General features: G+C 39.6%; 1 protein-coding gene across 1 annotated transcript in view; it reads right to left on the reverse strand.

Annotated features, from left to right (window-relative positions):
• Positions 1-22,479, reverse strand: part of Egfrap (EGFR adaptor protein) — a 32,040-nt gene that overhangs the window by 3,680 nt on the left and 5,881 nt on the right. The window contains exons 2-3 of the mRNA XM_064690171.1: positions 3,691-3,912; positions 3,339-3,630 (exon numbers count right to left, since the gene is read on the reverse strand). Coding sequence (XP_064546241.1) covers positions 3,339-3,630; positions 3,691-3,881 — 483 coding nt within the window. The 5' untranslated portion in view covers positions 3,882-3,912. The remainder of the gene's footprint in view (positions 1-3,338; positions 3,631-3,690; positions 3,913-22,479) is intronic.

Raw genomic sequence — 22,479 nt, forward strand, 5'->3', positions numbered from 1 at the left:
TTAAAAATAGATAATGATGCTTAACTTAACCGTTAGAGTGACTCTTCATCTAAATTTAACCTTCTTCAATTAAATACTGTAATAGTTTGTTTCCGATAATCGATTACTTGTCCCGTTTTCGAGAAATCGATAAAAATCGATATCGATATCGTGTTTTTCAGCAAATCTTCTAGGGTTGACGTGAAGTATCTTTCATTTTTTTATTTCAAAGCTACGAATATTTAATGACAATTTTTGTAGACCTTCTTTCGATTATATTGTGTATTTTATCAAAAATGTTTGATTTTTGTATACGAAGTAGGAAAGTAATTGCAAATTGTTTTCAAATTTAATATTATTAAATTTCTAAATTGTGATCAATTTCTAGCCATCAAATTAGTACATCATGCTAAAGGATCTGCTCCTCAGTAAAAGATTCTTTTTTGATTTAAGAGTTTGTTACTTTGCTGCCAACTGTGAATCATTTTGCAATTGCAGCTAATTGAATTGGCAGTCGGCACTTGTTTTCTATCGTTAAGTATGCAATCAGTACCAGAGGGGTTGCCGGAGGAGGGGGTTGGCGGGGGGGGGGGGGGTGGGGGCAACCTAATGGCCCCATTATGCTAATGACATTGGAGAAAAGACTATCGCAATATGCAAAATCCGTAGCAAGAGCAAGAGAATGCGCCCAAGTGGCACTCGGCAGGCGATGCTCGACAAATCCGACAACTGCTAGAAAAAGGCGTAAATATAAAAAATGCAAGGCGAATGCAATGAGAGAAGAATAGAGACAAGAAGATGTAGAACGAGAGGCGAACGAGAGGAAGAAGAGTGCAGGAGGAACAGGCAAAAGGTAGGCATTGTGGGAACAATGGAACAATTGGGCCGGGGGCGTGTCTAAGTTGAAAGCAATCGTAAAGTACTCCTTTTCAATACCCTGTATTCAACGAGCGACTCAAATGGGGTATATCGAAGGTTATAGTACGTTGGTGACAGGCAGAATTTTGTGTTTCTTGTGCAAAAACATATATATTTCTTTGATTATATCTCTGTTGCTGGGTTTCTCTCTCTCTCTCTCTCTCTCTCTCTCTTTTTCTCTCTAGTCCTCTATCTGTTCTTCTGTACGAACCAGTGCGTCTCAAAAACTATATAAACTGGAACTGCTAAATTTGTTATATATTTCTGTCCGCTGTCAGTAAAATTATAAGTCGAACACGTTTGCCTGCGAATATTTTGTACAGGGTATGTCTATCTCTATGCTATCAAAGATCTCTTTTGGGCTGGCATTTGATTTGAGCTTAAGCCCCAATGTTTTACAGCACTAATTTAAATATTCTATTATTTCTAGGGTATTTGCTAGTCGAGTTTATTTAATTCTCTTTTTTTCTCTGCTAAGCCTTGGATATTTCGAAATTTGCTTTTTACAACGTTTTTTTTTGCATACAGGGTATTACACAGCCGAGCACTCTCAATTAGTGCATTCTTTTGATTTGGTCCTGTTTGCTCTCCTCTCTCTTTCGCTGCATCTTTTGTCTGTCTTTTAGTTGGCAGCAAAGTTTTGCCCGTTGCCGGCAGCTGCAGCTGTCAGCTGTAGGCCTACTGCTATATAGTATATATATATATATATACATATATATATATGTATATATATGTGTGTGTGCGATTGTGTGTGTGTGTGTTTGTGTGTAGAAAACAGGACACGTAACGACGCAGCGAGAGGTTTTTGTCGGCATTGTTGCTGCAATTTATGTGTCATAAAGTCACTAAGTTAACGGCATTTGGCTGCCATTTGCCTGCTGCAACTTTTTCATCTCCCACACGCACACTCTCTCGCTCTCTCTCTGTGTGCGTGTGTGTGTGTGTGTGTGAGAGAATGCACTAGAATATGGCGCGTTGCACTTCAGCTTGCCAGTTGTTTTTGTTGCTGTCGCTGCTTTTGTTTCTTGTTGGAATTGCCGGCGGCGCGTGCCAAAGTGCCGTTAGCTGAAAATTTGCATTTTTGCAAATTAATTTAATGAACGCTTTTGGGTCTTGTTTAGTGGCAAACATTTTTCGAGTACACCGTTCCAAGCCGTTCGAAGTGCTTGCTAAATTGCATTTGATTTTCGAGTGATGGCAATTTGTTTGCCAGTTAAAGCTTCTTTTTTTTTGGTTAGCTTAAAGTTAGCTATTGCTCTTGAAATGAAAGCTCTTTTTGTGTGCATACTTGACTTAAATTAAAGTGGATTAAAAAAAGTAAATGCTCTTAGGCGAGTAAATAAAGAGAGAGAGAGAGAGACTGGCAACAAGCTGCGTCTGCTGGAAGAGGCTTTAGGTTCATGTTAAATGTTCATGTTAGTTAGAAATAGGTTACATTTAAATTTAATTAATTTAAGCCAGAACGAAGCAGAATAAATTAAAAAATAATAAAGTAAGAAATATATTAGAACTACAAATAATTTCTTTTAACAATAAATTTGTAATAGCTATGTATATTTATCCTCTTGTCAGAGAAAATGTTCAAATTCCTGCAAATGTGGCAACTCTGTGCCGATAACAATAGTCGATAGGCTCGATAAGTTAAGAAATTAAGTACATATCAGGCCTTTTTCAATGCTGCCAAATTTTTTGTTCAATTTTGACATCAGATCAGCTAACATGCACATGAGAAAACGAATTGAGGCTTGACAGGCTGAAGAAGTTGAAAGGCTAAGAAGTTGAAATTAATATTAAACCCATATTTAAATAATATCATATTTATCCAAAGAAATTTGTTCATCTGCTGCATTTTGCTACACATCTTTTCTAAAATATTTTCCGTAGCTCTCGCGTCGCTCTCAATATACATTTGCCAAGTTGGCAATATTAATGATATTTCTTGAAGGTTTTTTACTTTCAGCAACTATTTGTCTTGCGCTGCCTGGGAAAGAGACTCCTGAAAGTATGCAACTTTTCTTGTTGTTGCAATTTGCTCATTTTTAGCCCGACTTTCATTTAAATTTGGCAGTTTATTTGACTTGGCAGCTGCATTGGCATTCAAATTGAATCGATTTCTGCTAACCAACCACTGAAATCATCAAACGTAAGCAGATTTATGTTACAGAAAGGACACGATTGCAAGGACAATGTCGAAGTGCAATATTTCATATTGCGAAGAGGAGTGAATAGATATCTCTGGGTTGTCGAAGATTAGATACACTTGCGAGTATTAGATAGCTATGGGATTTTGATTGCAAAGATAAGATTATCTATGCTTATCCCTATCGCATTTATCTAATATTGTGCTTTCATGTTGAAGATAATGTTAAAGCTCTTGTATATATTATAAGATACTCTGCGGGAAGTACTACATATCGAAATAGTGTAGTTGTTGGACTCACCAGCGGCGGTTTATCAACCAAACGGCGACAATTATTCATTTCAGTTGGGGAATTGTCCTCCTCGGAGCTGGGCGAACGTGGCACTTGCTGCTCCTGGCCATTGTTGTGGCTGTGTGCGTGATGGCTGCTGTGCAGCAGCTGCAGCTGCTCCACGTGATGCCGCGGCGAGGCACGCGGCTGCACCGGATGCGGATGCGAATGCGGATGCGAATGCGAATGCTGATGATGATGATGTTGATGTTGATGATAGAAATGCTGCTGTGTTGGGCCTGTGCCGCCCGTTGTGGGTGGGCTGCGTGGACAGGTGCGAGTTTTACCTATTGTGACAGACTTGAAAGCAGCTGCAACTTACCTGAAACTTAGCTCGGGCAGCAGTTGGGGCAGGGGTCGAGCTGTGGGCGAGCCTGTTGCTGAGCCTGTCGTTTCGCCAGTCTCGATGAGCGTTGTCTCCGCGTTGGATGCGGCTGCTGCTGCTGGCGAGTTGGAGAACGCGGCTGTATTATGTTGCGGCTCGAGACGTAGTCGTATATCCTGCATGGCCATGGGTTTTATGCCTCCGAACACCTTACAGCATCTGGGGGAGAGAGAGAGTTGGGCGAGCTTGTTAAAAAGAAGTTGCCAAGCAAATCCATTTCCTTGGCCAGAACTTTTCGACCGCCTTTTTGGTCACTTTTTGGTTAATGCTTATGATTTCTTGCCTTTACTTTCTATTTTGGCCGTAACATATTTCTGCTCTTTCTTGTGAAACTTTTGCTTTAAGAGCTCTCAAGTTTGTGGGCTTAAAGGCCGCCAGCGGCTGCAAACTTTTTGCCCGCAACTTTCAGCTTATTGAATTTTCACATCGCACACACTCGCACACACACACACACAGACACATGCATGTGCGTGTGCAGCTTGTAAAAGTTTTAATGCAATTTTAAGCCTTTGCCTATTAGTTGCAAATCGTTTCCAGATTTTCAGCATATTAATTTTAAAGCTGCGGAAACGCTTTCTTCTGGTTTTTGCCAGCCAAAAAGTGCTTTTTAATTGCCAGCGAAGCTGTTGCAAATTGGGTTAAGGTTGTGGCATGACCACAGCTGCCAACTTTTCAACCGACTCCGACTCCGACTTTGGCTCCGGCTTTGGCTCCGGCTTTGGCTCCTCTTTCTATATTTTCGTTGCTCTTGGCGCCATTCACCTACATTAAGGCAGCCGACAGCAACAATGCCAAGGCACAAAAGGCTGTCAGTTTGTGGATAACAAAGCAAATGCAACATTCAAAAAAGAAAATGCGGGCAACGCCTTGAGCATATTTAAAGTGTGCTCGACTTGAATATGCTCAGCAAAATGTTAAAATGAAAACGTGCAAATTGACACTGCAGCAACAGCTTATACAACAAACCTGGGCTCACCTTGGAGGCAAATAATAACTCACATATCCGTGCACTATTATTTTGTTGCCATCTAGATGAAAGACAGGCATTCATTTATATATATATATCAGATTAAAGTAAGTGCTAGTCATAAGAATTTAAATGAGAGAGAGAGAGATGGATATGTAGGGAGGGAGAGAGATAGAGAAAGAGACAAAGCGTAAAATTTGAGTTAGACTAATATAAGAGAAAACTTATTGGATAGGCAACACAGCGCAGTCATATAATCTAGCATGAAAACTGAAGGGTCCTACTTGAATTCATGAGAATCGAGTAGAAGGGCAACATTTAAAAATAACGGAGCAGCAAGAGGTAAACTTTGTCTGCATTTGGTGCAACAGACCATACACGAATAAAAACATAAATGTATACATATGTACATAAATACATAAATACATCATATATACACACATACATAATAACTTACATATATTCATATACAAAATTAAATTAAACATAATCTGCGTGTGGAATTAGACAACGTAAAAAGTCAAACTTTATATATACGTATAGATAATTACAAAATTGGATAGATTAAACCCTTTCGGGCATTTTAAACAGGGTATTAAAGTAATCGGGCAAAGCACCAGGCAGCACATTGGCCATAAAACTGAATGAGAACCTAAAGAAAAACTGCAGTTGAGGTCTGCATTAAAGAATTCTCCAAGTCAAGTTCAGTTTAAGCTATGCAAATGCGTTTGCTGTTGCTGCAGTCGATGTTGCTGCCGTTGATGTTGCTGCCGTTGATGTTGCTGGCGTTGATGTTGCTGCTCTGCATTTAACAAGTATACGCCATGTTGGCTGTGCATTAATTTAACAAACGACGACGACAATGAGACACAAATGTGCTGACATTTGGCACTTCATGTAAAAGTTGCTTTTGCATAAGTTGCAAAATGTCAGCAGTGACAAACGGAAGCAACAGCAACAACAACAACAAAAGCAACAACAACAATCGGCAACTGGCTTATCTGGCATTATAATTCTCTTGCAATTTCTCGCCGCTCGGGCACACCCAACATGTTCATTTAACTTGTCATACACGAATGCATCAAAATGTTTTCTGTGCGGCGCACAACAACAACAACAACAACAACAGCAAATTTGAAGAGTGACAAATTTCATAGCACGCTTTTGTGCGTCTTTTATGCCCTGTCAAAACTTTCTACTCATATATATATATAGAAAAATACTTGCGCACATTTCTGCTTTATTTGCGACTGCCTCAAATCAAGCAAAAGTTTAGTTCGATAAAATGCTTTTTATTTTATTTATTTACTTTTTTGTTGGTTAAAAAAAACGTATTTTTATTGCAGTTCTTGTTTTTGCGCTCAACAACAAAAGTTTTTATCTTTTCGTGGGAAATGGCAGCGCCTAAAATTGCCAAGCAACAACAATAACTTTCAATACTGCAACTGCAATGCAAAATATAAAATAAAATGGAAACAAGGTAAACAACAATTTGGTTATCATATTTGTTTTCATCATTTTTTTTTGTAACTGGAGAAAGAGAAACTATTTGTAATTCATTTAGTCCATATGTTGAAATAATTGAATTGAATTTTATATGTTTCATGAAAGTTTTAAATAAGCCCTATAAAACTTTATAGAAAATACATTTTATTAATTGAGTTTTAAACAATTAAAATGCGAATTTTTAAGTTATGTCAATTAATTAATATTAAATTATTTAAGTTAGCTGGTTAAGTTATCTTAACTAACTTATTTCAACTTATGTATACGATTTGTACTGACCGAATTATTGACTGAATAGTCTGCTTGCCTGATCGAACGACAGACTGATTGATTGATTCGTTATTAACGCATAACCAAAGCCTGCTACGAAGTTTAAATGTATGTTTTACACGCTTTTCGCCACATTCATGGCTTAAACTTTGCTTTGATATATATTCTTATATATTATACAAGAATATTGTTGCCTGATTTAGCTGCCAACTCGATTTAGAGGCAAAATCAAGAACAAAGAACCAAACCTCGTGAAAATCGGATGAGATTTGACCGAGTTATGGGGGTGGGAAATTTTGCCCAATGTCTTTACAGGATATTTGAGAGTACAGTTGTTACATGAATTTTGGCCAGGACACATGTTTCCAGATTTGGATGCCAAATTGATCTAGAGGCCAAACCATGAACAAAGAGCCAAATCTCGTGAAAATCGGATGAGATTTGACCGAGTTAAGGGGGTGGGAAATTTTGCCCAATGTCTTTACAGGATATTTGAGAGTACAGTTGTTACATGAATTTGGACCAGGAAACATGTTTCCAGATTTGGATGCCAAATTGATCTAGAGGCCAAGCCATGAACAAAGAGCCAAATCTCCTGAAAATCGGATGAGATTTGACTGAGTTATGGGGCTGGGAAATTTGGACCTATGTCTATATATGATACTTGGGGGTGCAATTTTCACATGAATTTTGAACAGGAAACATGTTTCCAGATTTGGATGCCAAATTGATCTAGAGGCCAAACCATGAACAAAGAGCCAAATCTCCTGAAAATCGGATGAGATTTTACCGAGTTATGGGGCTGGGAAATTTGGACCTATGGATATATAGGATATTTGAGGGAACCATTTCCACATGAATTTTGACCAGGAAACATGTCTCCAGATTTGGATGCCAATTTTTTCTAGAGGCTAAACCATGAACAAAAAGCAAAACCTTATGAAAATCTGTTGAGTTTTGACTGAGTTTTGGGGTTGGGAAATTTTGACCTATTTCTATATGTGTAGGTTATTTGAGGATACCATTTTCACATGAATGTTGACCAGGAAACATGTTTCCAGATTTGGATGCCAAATTGATCTAGAGGCCAAACCATGAACAAAGAGCCAAATCTCCTGAAAATCGGATGAGATTTGACCGAGTTATGGGGTTGGGAAATTTTGACCTATGTCTATATAGGATACCAGCGGGTATACACCGGCCTTGCCCGTGGCACATATAAAATGAACTCTCTCAAAAATCCGTGAAAAAGAGTTTGAAGCCGATTGGATGGTAAATAAAAAAGTTTTCTCGATTTTCCCACGCATGCTGGTGGAGTTTCCCGAAACCCGTCTTAAACACATAGGGTAACTACAGTTTTCAGCTTCCAAGCTCTTACGGTTTGAGCTCTGCGTTGCTCAGCAATCAGTCAGTTAGTCAATCAGTCAGGACAATCGGTTTTATATATAGAGATTATCCTATTATTATTATTATCTTACTTTTCCATCTGTATTTCATATAAACCTAGTTTTGCTATATTTTATTTTGTTTTCGTTTTGTATTTTTGCGTCTTAATTCCTCTTTGGCTTTATTCTAACTATTTGTAGCTGCATTCAGCGTCTCATTTCATAAAATTGAAATTTACCTTTATGTGCTGTCTGTTTCAGCTATTGCGCTTTCCTGCGTTGCCATTCCCAAAAGCTACTGCCCCAGACGGAACATATGAGTGGCTCATATCCGAGTGCTCAGCTCTGCTCTCTATATGTTTCTATATAGACTGCGACACACACACGCACACACACTCGCACACCCATAAGCACACACTCGCCCGGATCCGCACACACATTTGCTTGTTAGTTTATTGAAATTGATATTATGCGAGAGTTGCCGTCAAGCTAACTCTATAACGACGGTCTGGCAGTGGTGTCTGTCGGTGTCTGTCCCTGTTTGTCTTTTGTGGGCACTTTTATTTCTATTTTCATAGAGATTTTGTTACGAAATTCATTGTTAAATCGCTTGGAAATATTTTGGATAGACTGAAGACGCTGCTGTGTAGACTCTGATTGCCATATGAAAGTGTCCCATGTCTCATGTCTGCCGTTTCAGCTTGTTATTGTTTTTTCATTCTTTTTTATGCACTATACCCATTAAAGAAACAAGAGCAGGGTTGAATCATGATGTCAAAATGTTTGTCAAGGGCAGCGTGATACATCTCGGGCATTATAATACTCCTTTTGTTTCAGACATGTATCATTTAGGTGTTTTCTTAGTTAATGTGGATCGCTCTTCTATGTGATTTTCATAATGTTTTTTTTTGATAATATGAATTTAGCTGTTGCATCTATGTGCTGACTTCCTCTCTGACTTACTTTTCTCTCTGTCACTCTCTGTATATATCTGTATATTTATCGCTTGCTCTCGCATTTTTTCTCACTTTTTGTCTTTGACTCGGCATCTCCCCATTTCTTTACACTCACTCTCTCTTATTCAGTTTCCTTGTCCCTCTTATGCAGCCACTCGCTTCTTTACTCGATCTCTGCCTCTTTTAAAAATCGCCTTTCTTTGTGATTCTCACATTATGTTCTGCTTTGGTATTTTCTTTTCCTCGCATACTTTGACTACTTGTCATAGGGTATCGCTCAGTCCAGCACTCTCGTTTAGGGGCCTCCTGTTTATTCTCTGTATTCGTTGAGTTCATATTTTCTTTGACTTTTATGCAGTTACTGTGAAATTCAATCGCCAATTGGACACATGGTGCTCTATGTGACTCTCTTAAAGCGCTTAAATCAATCGTCTGTTGCATGTGGCGCAAACAACAGCGGCACAAAATGTCAACAGTCTTTGAACTTTTGGTTCGCTGTGGTTCGGATTGCCGCCTGGGTGGCCGCACTCGCTGGATTGTAATAAAATACGGAGAGCTTCAACTGAAAAACAGAGTCACATAGTGATAACTAACGGTTCAGCCGACCAGTGCCCATGGCCTATGCGGGATTCGGGATTGCCTGACTGCGTGCCTGACTCTCTGTCTCCCTGCCTGACTGCCTGCCTGCCTGTTACGTGACAATCCGCAGCCCAGTTTCATGTGCCGACATGTGGCATGTAGTACGTATGGTAGAAGTAGGCGCGCCCTGGCCCCAACAACAATAGCCACAATGAGACTTTAAATGTGCACCGCATTTGGCTTGACATCAACGACGAACAGCGACAAGAATAAAGCGGCCAAGACAGGGCTCAACAATGAGACAACGGCAACAACAACCACAAAAGCAACATCTACAACAATAAGCACAACAACAACAAGAGTCTGGCTCAGAGCTTGGTGCCGACTATAACTAAATTTATGAACTCAAATACTTTATTAGTTGAAATCTAGAACTATTCTGCTTTAGACATGAAAATCGATATATAAAAAAGATTTGCTCTGACTGATTGGCTGATTGACTGACTGACTGACTGACTGATTGACAGACAGATTGGTGATCAACGCAAGAAAAAATCTCGTTAAGCATTTGCGTGAAACTTTATAATCGGCTTTAAACTCTTTTTCGTACAATTTTGTTAAAATTCACTCCTTTTGTAAAACCAATCCGTCCAGGGTGGAAAAGTCAAAAATTAGCTGAGTTCGCTTCAAACGAATTTCCATGTATTTTTATGAAAATTCATTTGAGACTTGTTTCATGCCTTTCGCAAAATTCACCACTTCTGAGTGGAAAGCGGGAATCACTTATGTTCTTGGCGAAATTTCAACTATCCTCCGTTTGGCTTCAAACTTATTTCTCTACTTGAGGGAAGACGTTTGTAGTCTTAAATATATTTATGAACTTCCATTAAATTTCTAGAATTCAATGTTTTTGGGTGAAATTGTAAGCTGGAACTCGATTTTGGCAATTCCATCCGTAGCTGTGGAAAATTGGCGGAATACGTTTGCTGTCTTATATATGTTAATGTTTAATTTCTAAAGCGTTAATATTATTTGTGTGTATAACAAACCAAATGTGCCCACAAATTGCTCTTCAAACTTTTACAAGATTTCTATAAAAATCCGAAAATCACATAATATTCACATTATTCAATTGAAATGAATTTTCTTGGCGAAAACGCAAACCGGATCGCTCTGTGTGTAACATGAGTCAATCTCATTGTCAGCAAAATCTCTGTTAAAATTGATGTTGCCTTCACGCGGGCCGCAATTGCAATTCAATTATGAATTATGCCAACAATGTTCCTTGACAGGTTTGCTGTTGGTCTCGGTTTAGTTGGTGTGGCTTTAGCTCCTGCTGCTGCTGCCACTAATTAAATGCAATGCTGTTCGCTCGATTTGTTGTGCTAATGCTGCGTAATTACGGAATGCGGCGACGCCGACCACGACGACAACATTGACGGCGGCAACATTCCAAGACGTTACTCATACGTCGCGTGTGTCAATAGAACAGCGAGAAATGCTTTGAAATCGCGGCGTCGTGCAGCAGTAGCAGCAGTAGGAGTTGCAGTAGCAGTAGGAATTGCAGTAGCAGTAGGAATTGCAGTAGCTGCTGGGTGTAGGTGAGCCGCAAGGGAGAGGACCACATTGTCAGGCGGCTGCTTGGCGTCGTGTCCACATTTGGCATGCCACAACAACAACAACAACAACAACAACAATTGCGTCTTTGTTTTGCCAGTTCCTGTTGTTGTTGTTGTTGTTGTTGTTGCTGCAATTGTACATTGACACCTCATGGCTGTTGCTGCTGCCTCTGCGGACCTCTTTTTATTGTACCCTATGCCCATTAAAAATGTCTTGAAAAGGGTATATTGCATGCATGTAAAAGGCAGCAGGAAATACCTTCTTGTACACCTCATAATATATATAAATATAAAATATATTACATAAAATATATATATGCATATAACATATATAATTTCTTGATGCTGATCAGCAGCCAAGTCAACAGCTATGGCTGTTTTTTCAGTCTGAACTACTTTTCAGCAATACTTGGTAAATTTCCCGGCCTATTTATGGGCAAACATCTGTCTATATATTGGCCAAAACTTCGGTATTTATTGGCTATTGTGACTGCGCCTATTGACCAACTTCTTGGAATTTGTTAGCAAACTTTTCGGTATTTGTTGGTCAAAATTTTGCCAATTTTTTTGGGCTTCGAACTCGAAACTTCGTGCTTGATGCTCAACAGCTCTTAATAAGTTCGTTCCATTTCGTGCTACAGCAACACGCAGTTAGCTACAGGGTATCTGCTAATCTAACAAACTCGACTGGCTTATTTTGAGCAGTTTTTTTGTTGTAGTGCCCTCTGTGTTGCTTTGTGGCCATGTACATGAAATTTATGTCGCCTAAAGTGCAACGTTGACAATGTGCGCTTGTAATTTGTTGTTGCTGTTGTTGTTGTTGTTGGTGTTGTTGTTGTCAGCACTTGGCCATGGCTATTTAATGATTGTGTCGTGCAAATGCCAAAGCAAAGAGCTGCTGGAAAGCAACTTGGCTGCAATTGGTGAAAGAAACGCGCAAAAACTAGCGTACACATTTTTCACGCCCCGGGGCCAGCGTCAGCTGTTGCGCTGCGATTGCCACAGCCAGTTCAAAGGGGGGGGTTGCATGCAAATGTCACATGCAATCATAAATGCATATTGCAGGGGGGGGGGGGTGGGTGTCGAAATAGTCAAACACTCCCCGAGGCGCCAACGCATGCAACTGTAATAATTTATACAAATGTCTGCGGCTTTTGACTTGCCACTTGTCACCTTCGCCAACCCCTTTTGGCCTCGTCTCCAACTTCGCCCCCGGCCCCCGGCCACCCGCTTTCCGTATATATTTTGCGACAGTTCAATAAAAGTTATGCGACAAACGCCGTCTGATGACACAGTTTGCGGCCCGAGACGCGCCTGAGCAAGTGTGGGCTTTGGTGAAAGGATGCTTGGCCGGGTGGCCAGGTGGTCGGGTGGCCAGGTGGGCAGATGCGTCTCTGGGAGATTGAAAAACTTTTGCCTCGTTCATGCTGAAAATGAAATATGTTTCAGCGCTCCCGTTTTGATACCCTGTAACCATTGTAAATAAATGACAAATGATGTGAGATCCACCAGAAAGAAGAAGCTATCTGCGAAACCATAAAGAAAAACTTGTTCTTAAAGTTATCGATAAATGGGATGAATGAAAATCGACTCAAATTCGATAAATATTGATTTGCATGTAGTCAGGCTTTTGCATAGCATAAACCGAACAAGTTTATTTTACTTTTTGAATACATCATGTCCAGCCTTGAATTTTGGTACATAAAAGTATTTGAACAGCAACTTTTGGTGCTGAAAGTTTCAGACTAATCGCACACAAAATACACAAGTTATTTAGGAATGTATATTACACAGTCACTTTCTGAAAGTGTGTACAGGGCATCTGCTAGTCGGGCACTTTGTTCTTCGTTGATTGGTGGGTGGTGGCGCGGACTGAAGCCGAACAATGACAGATGCAAAGTGCAGCCGGCGTGCAAAGTTAAGGTGCGCCACCGCCGGCTGCGGCATCCTTCTAGTCAAACATCGTGGGGTATCGATAAGCACCTTGGAGACAACTGAAACGCTTGAGAAATGCAGCGACACTCAGTCACATGATTTGGGTGCGGGATCTTAAGTTACTTTTGCTGTCAACAGATGATGCGAGCTGCTAACACACACACACACACACACATACACAGACAAAAGAGTTGTATCTCAGGAAAAGTTTTCAGTCAGTTTTTTTGGGAAAGCAGCCAAACTTATAAACAAGTCGGGAAGCGGAAACTACGCATTCTGCGCCGTCGACTTTATAAGCGTATTTCAAGTTTAGATTTCCAAAAGTATTATTCGTAATTTGTTGAAGTTTAAGTTGCGAGTATTTGTACCGAAAACTGTTTTATTGTTTGCACAGATTTGATATACGATTGGAATTAAAAACAATGCAATTTTCTTAGAATTTTTCTCGTAGATATCGCTTTTTTATCGCTTTCGTGTCGCCTTTTTAAAAACTTTTACTTCTGGGTATTTGTGAAGTAAGGAGTTTTCTGTATAGGTTGTAGAGAGCTCAAATTGTAAGCTAGATTATTTTCTATCATACTATTTATTGCCTGATTAATAGAGAATCGCTGGTGAATTTTTTGTCTTTGCCTCTTTGCTCTAATTAATCTAATCTATCGCCAAGTACTCGCTAAGAAGTTAAGAAGGCGATTTAACGCATTTTCTTGTATAAATTGATTAAACTATCTACAAACTTTGTTTCCGAATGGACCTAAAGAATACAATTTCAATCAAAGCTATTTTCCAGCGAAGTATACGATATTTTTGCCTTTGCAGAACTCTGAATAAACTTTTATTTTATTTCATAATCAAAAAAAATGTTTATAATTACATTTTCTTAAAGTCTTGTGATGACTTCGAATGATATAAAACTGGCATTTAATTTCCATTTTAATGCTGCGCGTCGAATTAAGGCGCTGAGCCAGGCGGCGCTTGGGTTTCAGGTAATCTGCCGATATGCATTGGCCAGGCTAAGACCCTAGAGCGATAATCTTACTAGGCAATGTGCCGGGGCACGCCACATGCCGCCTGCATTCCATTAATTAACAATTAGTGGCATCAAAGGTGCGGCCGCAGCAACAAATCCAGACAGTTGCAACACCGTCCAAATGCAACGAATGCACTTGGAGAAAATATTACTTTACTGTACTGTGCTTTACTGTACTATACTTTATACTTTACTTTATACAACAGCATTTTGCTGAGTATTGTGTACTCAAATCAGTAAGAAATGTTGTCAAAATTGTCCCACGCTAAATATTTCTTAATGTAAGATTAAATATCTTTCTTTAAGAACTTTCTCTGACTCTCAAAGTCTAACTACAATTGGCAAATCAATCTGAGAAATACTTGACTTACATTGAGAACGTTTTAAACTGTTTTTCAAGTATACACATGCTAGAATTAATTATTTATTTTTTATTTTAAGATTTTGTTTCTTATTTTTGCCTCATTAACCTTTATTTATGGCATATCTTTTTATTTATTTATCTATTTATCTAACTCTTACTTGAATCCAATAAAAAAGAACCGAACGGCAGGGATCTGTTTCAAACCTTCGAACAAACTAACAATTAAAAAAAAAGGTGTGTCTTGTTGTCTTAGGACTCGAAATGTATTAATCTTAATAATCGTGATGTGTACAACAATAATTGAGAAGATTGTCTGCATGGCTAGTTCCCGTATCTATTAACAGCAGACTTAAGGATTGTAAACGCTTTGTGCCACTCGTAGCCTTAACTTGTTGAGAATTCAAATAACGTAAAAGCAAAGCAAGCATGCCATAAGTCCATTTTCTCCTTGTTTAACTTGAGTTTCCCTTTTATTTCGCTATAATTTCGAACAATATTTTTCTGTGAGTGTAGGTTGAAGGTTGTCTGTGGTCGCAGGGGCAGGCAGCATAAGTTTTTGATGTGCGCGTCACTTTCCGGTACATCAAATTGTGTTGAGCTGGCGACAGGATACGGTAGCTATATGTGGAAATACACAGTACAATCGGTTGATAATGATGCGGCAACGCCTGTCTGAATTTGGGGGCAAAGATCAGACAGAGAGAGACAGAGAGAGAGAGAGAGAAACAGAGAGAGATATCTGTGGAAGATCTGTGAGTGATGTCAAAAGATGACAGCGATGACGATGACGTTGCGGCTCGCTGATGACTTGTGTAATAAGTGGAAAGAATCTTGTATAGAAACAATAACTCGTTGCCTTTCGTTGAACTTGAATTGCTGTTGCATGTTGCATGTAGTCAACGCCAACAACAACAACTGCAACTGCAACAGCAACAACAGCAGCAACATTCGAGTTAATGATGGTCTCTCGTAGATCGCGCTCTGCGGCTGCGGCTTCGGCTGGCTGGTTAGCTAGAGCTGGGCAACAACTGCTCGGTTTGCTGTGCGCCTGTTAACTTGGCCATGAAACATTCGATGCTCTGGCAAATTTCACAACCGGCATCGGGAAATTGTGAAAAAGTGAGTTGAAAGATGCAACAGACTGAGACAGAGACAGAGAGAGAGGCACAGACCCACAGTCAGGCCGCAGCCGGCTACGTGTTTTTCTTGTTTTCTTTTGCAGCGCGCATCTACGCGATCTTGAGCTCAATTCCTCAATTCTACGCTACAGTCTATACATACTATAGTATTCGGTGTTCGGTTCTGACTGGAACTTGTTTTCTTTTTTTCTGTCCATATTTGTGCGTGGCATCTTAACCGCAAATCCTTTCGGATATGAATTGAATTCATATATTATTTATGATCTGTTTATTTTTATTGTGCATGCCACATGATGATGATGACGATGACCATGATGCTGTTGATGATGATGACCATGATGATGTTGTTGTGGAGTCATTGCTGGAAATTGTTGCCGGCTCTTGGCTTTTGGCATGGTGAATGCCATGCCTGTCAGAAATGAGAAAACTTCTAATTGGAATTGCTAATCAAGTTGGGCAATTTCGGGTGATTCGGCCCGAGGAAGTGTTTGCCCGGCAAGGCTGATGGATTGTTGTAAAATCAACGCGGGGTTGATGTGCGTCCCATAAAAGCGATTGATGTAGCTTGTTATTATAGTCAAATATAATAAAAACAGTTTAAATATAAGCTGTAAATAGCTAATGGAAATCCAGAAGAAGGCTCTTGCTTGGTTTTTGTTGAAGTAAATGTAGATGTACCTGGAGTAGGTTTGCTTAAGTCTATACGTATCTTATTTTAATATTGCCTCAATAATCTGATAACTTAGCGCCATAAAACCTTGATTTGCGAGGAAAAGGCGCTACTTTTGATAAATGTATAGCTATCAATTAGACATTTCTTTAAGCTGCCTTTTTCAAGAAGTTCACAATATGCCAGTTCTTAGCTTCACTCCAGATAACTAGCTGGCAACTTTACCCTGCATTTGAAATATTTTTTCGCGTTCAATAGGGCTACCTTTCATATACAGTCCGCTATTTGACATAGCTTTCAACTACCTCGTTCATCACAATGAGCTGTATTGAGCTATGTCATACTAGACCACAGCTAGTAACAAAACAATCTGGCAACCTTGTACTATGTTAAATGGAAACTCTCACTCGAGTGCATTGCTGAGACTTTTGTTATTTTGTTAACTTTTATATATTTAATAAAACCACATCAAAACCTAAAGCTGTTCGTGTGTTCTCTACTAGTTTATCTTCAAACTGAAGCAATCTGGCAACCTTGCCAGCTACTGCAAACCTTAATTTGAGGAGAATTTGTGTTATTTTTAATATATGTAAGGGTCACTTCCCATATTTCTTTTAAGACTCATATCCAAAAATTCAGCTTTGCTAATTTCTAGCCTACGCCAGAAGTAAAACAATCTGGCAACCTTGCCCGCCACTTCAAATTTATATTGAGGGTCATTTAGGGTCACTTTTGATATATGTTTGACTAACTTTTCCATATTTCTTTTAATGCTCACCAACAACAAATTGAGTTTTGCCAACAACAAATGTTTTTAGCCTATTGCCGAAGTAAAACAATCTGGCAACCTTGCCTGCCACTGCAAACCTACATTTGGGGTCAATTGGTGTCACTTTTGATATGAGTTTGGCTAACTTTTCCATATTTCTTTTAAGCCTCGCAACCAACGAATTCACTTTTGCCATTTTTTAGCCTATCGCCGAACTAAAACAATCTGGCAACCTTGTGCGGCTGTATAAAACGTCTGTCCTTCGACCAGCATTGTCTGCTTAGGCTGCGACTAGCTCTATTCTTAGCGGCCAATATCCAGTTCATTCGCCAACAAACACGACTATTACGACTGCAGACGGGGCGCCCCACACGACGATTCGCAAAGTAAATCGTTGTCTCACAGTCGGAGAGGGACATAGAGGGAAGAGAGAGAGGGGCAGAGAGTGGGCGAGGGTGAGAGAGGGGCAGATTTGTGTGCGCCTTGATTGCCCCACCGCGTTGCCTGTCAGGCCGCCGCGTTTCAACCCGCTGAACCTGCTCGGCGCCTGGGCTCCTTCCTACTTCACGTTTCACCTTCTCCTCCCCGTCCTCCTTCTCCTCCTGCTCCTGCTGTTGCTGCTGGGGCAGCACATGGCCTTAATAGTTTGATATGTACTATGTATTTCACATACTAACAGCACCGGGACATGGTGCACTGTTGGTTATTACGATTATTATTGTTGTTGACATGCCGCTCCACGCTGACAGCGGACAATTTAGTGGCTTTTTCCTGCGTTTCCTGCATTGTGAGAAATGTTATTCCCACAATAGCAGCTCAGCTCAGCTCAGCTCAGCTCAGCTCGGGCGCCTACTTAACCCAGTCCCAGGTCCCAATCTCAAATCCAATCCCAGCAGCCACTGGTATGTCTCCGCTCCAAGTGGCTGCCATGCCCAGAGAGACAGCTGACTGGCAGTCAAAATTCAAAGCAATTAGACCGCCAACTGATCGCATCTCGCATCGTATCACATCTTCTGGCACATCTTATCCCATGTGGAAACGGAGGCAAACACTTGTCTTTGACGTTGCTCAAGTGCGGCTTTTACACTTGCCTCGCAAGCATTGGGGCAATTGGAAAACTGCTTTCTAATGGCGCTACAAATGCTGAGAGTTAAGAGCTTTTTCCGGCTCAATTCGTAGATGCATTCAAGTACAACAGCAGCAATTTAAGCGTTCAACTATTTTGACAGGCAGTCGCTAAAGAAATAACAACATGCTAGCATCTTGTTGAGAAAACTGAGAATCGGATGTATTTTAAACGATTTCGTAAAACTTTTCTAGGAAATAGCCCGTTTTCAGTTCTGAAATGCTTTGAAATATGTTCGTTTTTATTTCCATCTGTGAGTAGGCACACATTTCTTAAATAATAAAAGCAAGAAAAGGGATGAGAAAAGAGCAAGAGAAAAAATATTTAAATAAATTGAGAGAGAGAGGGAGAGAGAGATAGAGTAAGAGATGGATATAGAGTGAGATATAGATATAGAGCCTATCTCTCCGGAGATATACGGATAAAGATAGATATAGAGGTGAATATAGAGATAAAGATGGAGATAAAGCGGAAGATATGAGATAAAGGCTTTTTTGATTGGCAATGCTACTTGTTAAACTAGTAATTTTTTGCAATGCTTACTTGAATTCATGAGAATCGCATAGTAGGGCGAATAATTAAGAATACATGCTTTTTATTTGCAGCGTAGCGAGAAGAATAATTGGTCTATGTAAAGAAGGAGGTATAAAAGAACATATAATAATATTTCAGTTTGTATAATACCCTCCCGATAATTAACTATGCGTTGCCTGGTAAACACAGAATTAGAGTTTAATTTCATTAAGTATATGAAAAATGTTAATCTGTCATTTTAACATTTTTATTTGGATTCGTATTAAAATCCAATTAATATTTACCAACTATGTGAAACTTCATTATCTCATATTAGAAATGCTAAAAATGCACGTTCAAATTATTTAGTCCTTTACATTTAGCAACGTTTACACAATTTTTTTTGGGGTTTGCTAAAAATATTTCATTATGAAATTGATGCTCGAGTTGCAAAACAAACGCGAACAAACTCGGTTGAGATACTCTGTGAGTGTGTGTGTGTGTGTGAGTGTGTGTATTATGTGGAATGCAATTAAAATGCGCGCTGGGTTGGATAATGCTGCTATATACTTATATGTGCTTATACTATCTGGCACATGCGAGCGAGTTTAGCATGCTAAAGAGGGGTGCAGAAAGAAGAGAAATAAAATCAGAACGGAAGCTGAAACAAGAGTGATCGAGTCGAGGGTGAACGACATGTGGATACCCTGTATTCAACTAGGCGAACTACATATGTTGCAGCTGTGAAGGCTATTGACTTGCGTATATATCCCAAAAATGAAGTCTCTTCTTCTAAGAACAACAATTACTTTTAAATGTTATTTGTCAGTGGGGTTAGGTATTCAAAAAATAAAGATTCTCGATCTACGTAAAGCTTAAAGATTTGCTATCACTAGCTTTTATTTGATCGATACTTATCGATTATAAGAATTTAGGTTGATATAAGTACACTTTAAACATCTGTTATCACTAATTTATATATTCTTCGATATGTCGATTTTAAGACTTTCGGTTGAATAACGTGCTGTCTCTTACTAGCTCTTACTTGATCGATATTTATCGATTATGAGAATTTTGGGCTGACATATCGAAAATGCAAGATTAATCTGCGCTGCGTATAATATACGAAAGGTGAGCAATGCACTCTTCAGCCTGATGCATTCAGCTGCACAAAATCAGTATGCCCTCTTTTTTCAGTGCCCATTTTCGCTGGGTACAGGGTATGCAAAAAGAGTTTAACAGTTTAGCGGCGCTTGCCGCGCGCGGCTTTAATGATAATGAAGATTATGCCGCTGCATTGGGGCGCCAGGATGAGAACGAGGATATGCGGATGCGAATTGCGGATGCGGATGCGGATGCGGATGCAGATGATGTGTTGCTGTTGTTGTTGCTGCTGTTGTTGTTGTAGAATAAAATTGAAGCTGAAGCTGCAGCACTCGTGTGTTGTTTTGGCTGTGGCAAAGCTGCTTGCGGCTCTGTTGGGTCTGGGTCTGGATCTGGGCCTGGTGCTGGTGCTGGGGATGTGGCTGCTGCACAACTGTCCCCGCCAGCTCGCCCAGCACCCTGCACCCTGCAGCATGCCCCTGTTCCAGTGCCTGTCCCAGTCCCTGTCCCCCCGGTTGGTGCTCATGTGCTGGCAGCGAGTGCAGCTTCAACTTCAAGTGGCTCTTAACGGGAACCGTTTCGCATTGCATGCTGGCATTTTAGCATATTGCAGCTCAGTAAAAAATGATGTAAACAAATTTCAAAGAAAACAATTTGGATAATTACATTATTTTGATGAAGAGCTACAGTTGCATGCGCATAAATAAGCTGACGAGTCTCGAGCGGGCGGGCGGGGGCTTAGGGGGGGGGACTTAATCACTTTGCTGTGTGGTCGTTCGAGACAGATAATTCAAAGTGTGGCAAGTTAGTTAACATATTTGAGGTCTGATTAAGTTGAAGCTTTCGAAAAGTCTTGGCCATAACCAGAGCCAGGTTGTCATTAAATTTCGCCATTAAATATAATTAAAGCTTATGTTTGATTAAGTTGAATCCTTTTAAAACGGATTTTAACAGGACTATAATAATAATTTGTTTGAAATAGTCGAACTTTTATTAACTTAATTGATATTTACTTGAGAGGTTTTATTCTATACCCCAGTAGAGGGTATTATATTTTTGTCATGAAATGTGTAACTCATAGAAAGAGACATCTTAAGATATATATAGTATATTTATTCATCCTCTTTGAATTTGAAACTTTTTAAACTAGATTCTTATAATGTATAAGGTATAAGAAAAATCTAATTAATATTGGACTACATATCAATATATATATTGAAAGAATCGATAAGAAATGAGGTTTTTTTTATGAAAAATTGTTTTTCCTTATTTAAAAGCCAAATTATTGTCTTCAGATCTCTGCAGACCGAAATTCAATGAGCTTTATCAAATGCCTTCTGCAGGAACAATTGCTTGGAAATTGTTGGCATTACAAATATTTCATAGGAGCTTTTTCTGTTTTAATATAAATACGTATTTGATTGCCAGCACTTAGCTCTTAAAATAATTATCTTAACTGAGAAATTATGGATTAGTTGGGAAAATAAACACAGCTCTCTTTACGTGATTTTATGTTGATGGAAAAAAACTTATATCAGAATTCTTGCAAGTCAAACATCGATTAAAATCACTTTTATAGATACATTTATTATTTGGCACCTTTAAGATAAAGTCCAAATATGCCACCTTTTAGCTACAGTTCACATTTTCATTGACGTGCCACGCAGAAGCGTGTTAGCTCACAATTTTTCATGGGCCTTTTCTCTGCTGCTTAAACCTTTTAGCATAGCTTCTGCTGCCCCTCCCCCCTTGCTCTCTACCCACAGGCCTAAAAGCCTAGACCCGCATTAATAAGCAACCAATAACTGCGGGGCTTTACCAAGAGCAACAACCACAATAACAACATTTGATTATGTAGCGCATTTCCACTTGGCCAGCTTTTTGCCTCGCCACAATGTGCACCTGCCGCAACCCGCGCCGCTGCCACGCCCCTGGCTTAGCCTCCGCCTCCGATGCGGTTGCTGATGCTGCTGCTGCCGTTGCTGCAGGTTGCTCAATTCAATTGCAAAATCGTCAAAATATTGCTGGCGGCGTCAATGTATTCAATTATTATTATAAGCCTTCGCTGGCTGTCGGCTGTCGGCTGCCAGCTGCCACGCCCCTTTTGGGGCAGCAGCTTACTCGGTGGGTGGGGCAAAAATTGATTTGGCGAAATTGCTGGGCAACAGCGCGAATGGCCAAAACAATTTTCCAGCATTTACATAATTTTCTTTTGTTGGGGGAAAACAGTTTGCGTAATATAAACTCTTTTGGCCACGTTTTGGGGTTTTCTCTTTTTTTCTGATTTTCCAATGTATATCGTTAGCATTTCATTAAGAGGCGTTACCCTGCCGCTGCTTTCCCCCTGCCCATCCCCTTCCCCAATACATATCGTGTAAATATTTATACGTCTTTAGCTCGTAAAGATGCCAATATAATAGAAAATGGGTAAGTAGGGTAGATAGTTTGGGTGTAAATGCTTGTGTCAGGCAGAAGAAAGCATTTTCAACTCCAGCATATATTTCCTTAATCAGTAAGACGAGCTGAACAACAAAGTCAGGTCCTATTGTGCGTCTATATTGGACACTACAAAAGCTAGAGACTTAAAATTGTAAATTTATTTATATATATATAATATACAGGAGGAATTAATCTTTGTATCGATATCTTCTCCCATTTTCACAATTTCGATAAATATCGATTTTGAGAAACGTAGCTAACTAGAAGATGATAATAGCTGAAAAAACTTGTATGTATATATCGATTTTGAAGTACGGAGATAACTCGAGGATTATAATAGCGAGATACACCAAAGTTG

The sequence above is a fragment of the Drosophila montana genome, unplaced genomic scaffold (genome assembly GCF_035044405.1).
Source record: "Drosophila montana isolate Dmon_TW-CO22-7 unplaced genomic scaffold, ASM3504440v1 contig_3240_1, whole genome shotgun sequence".
NCBI lineage: Eukaryota > Metazoa > Arthropoda > Insecta > Diptera > Drosophilidae > Drosophila > Drosophila montana.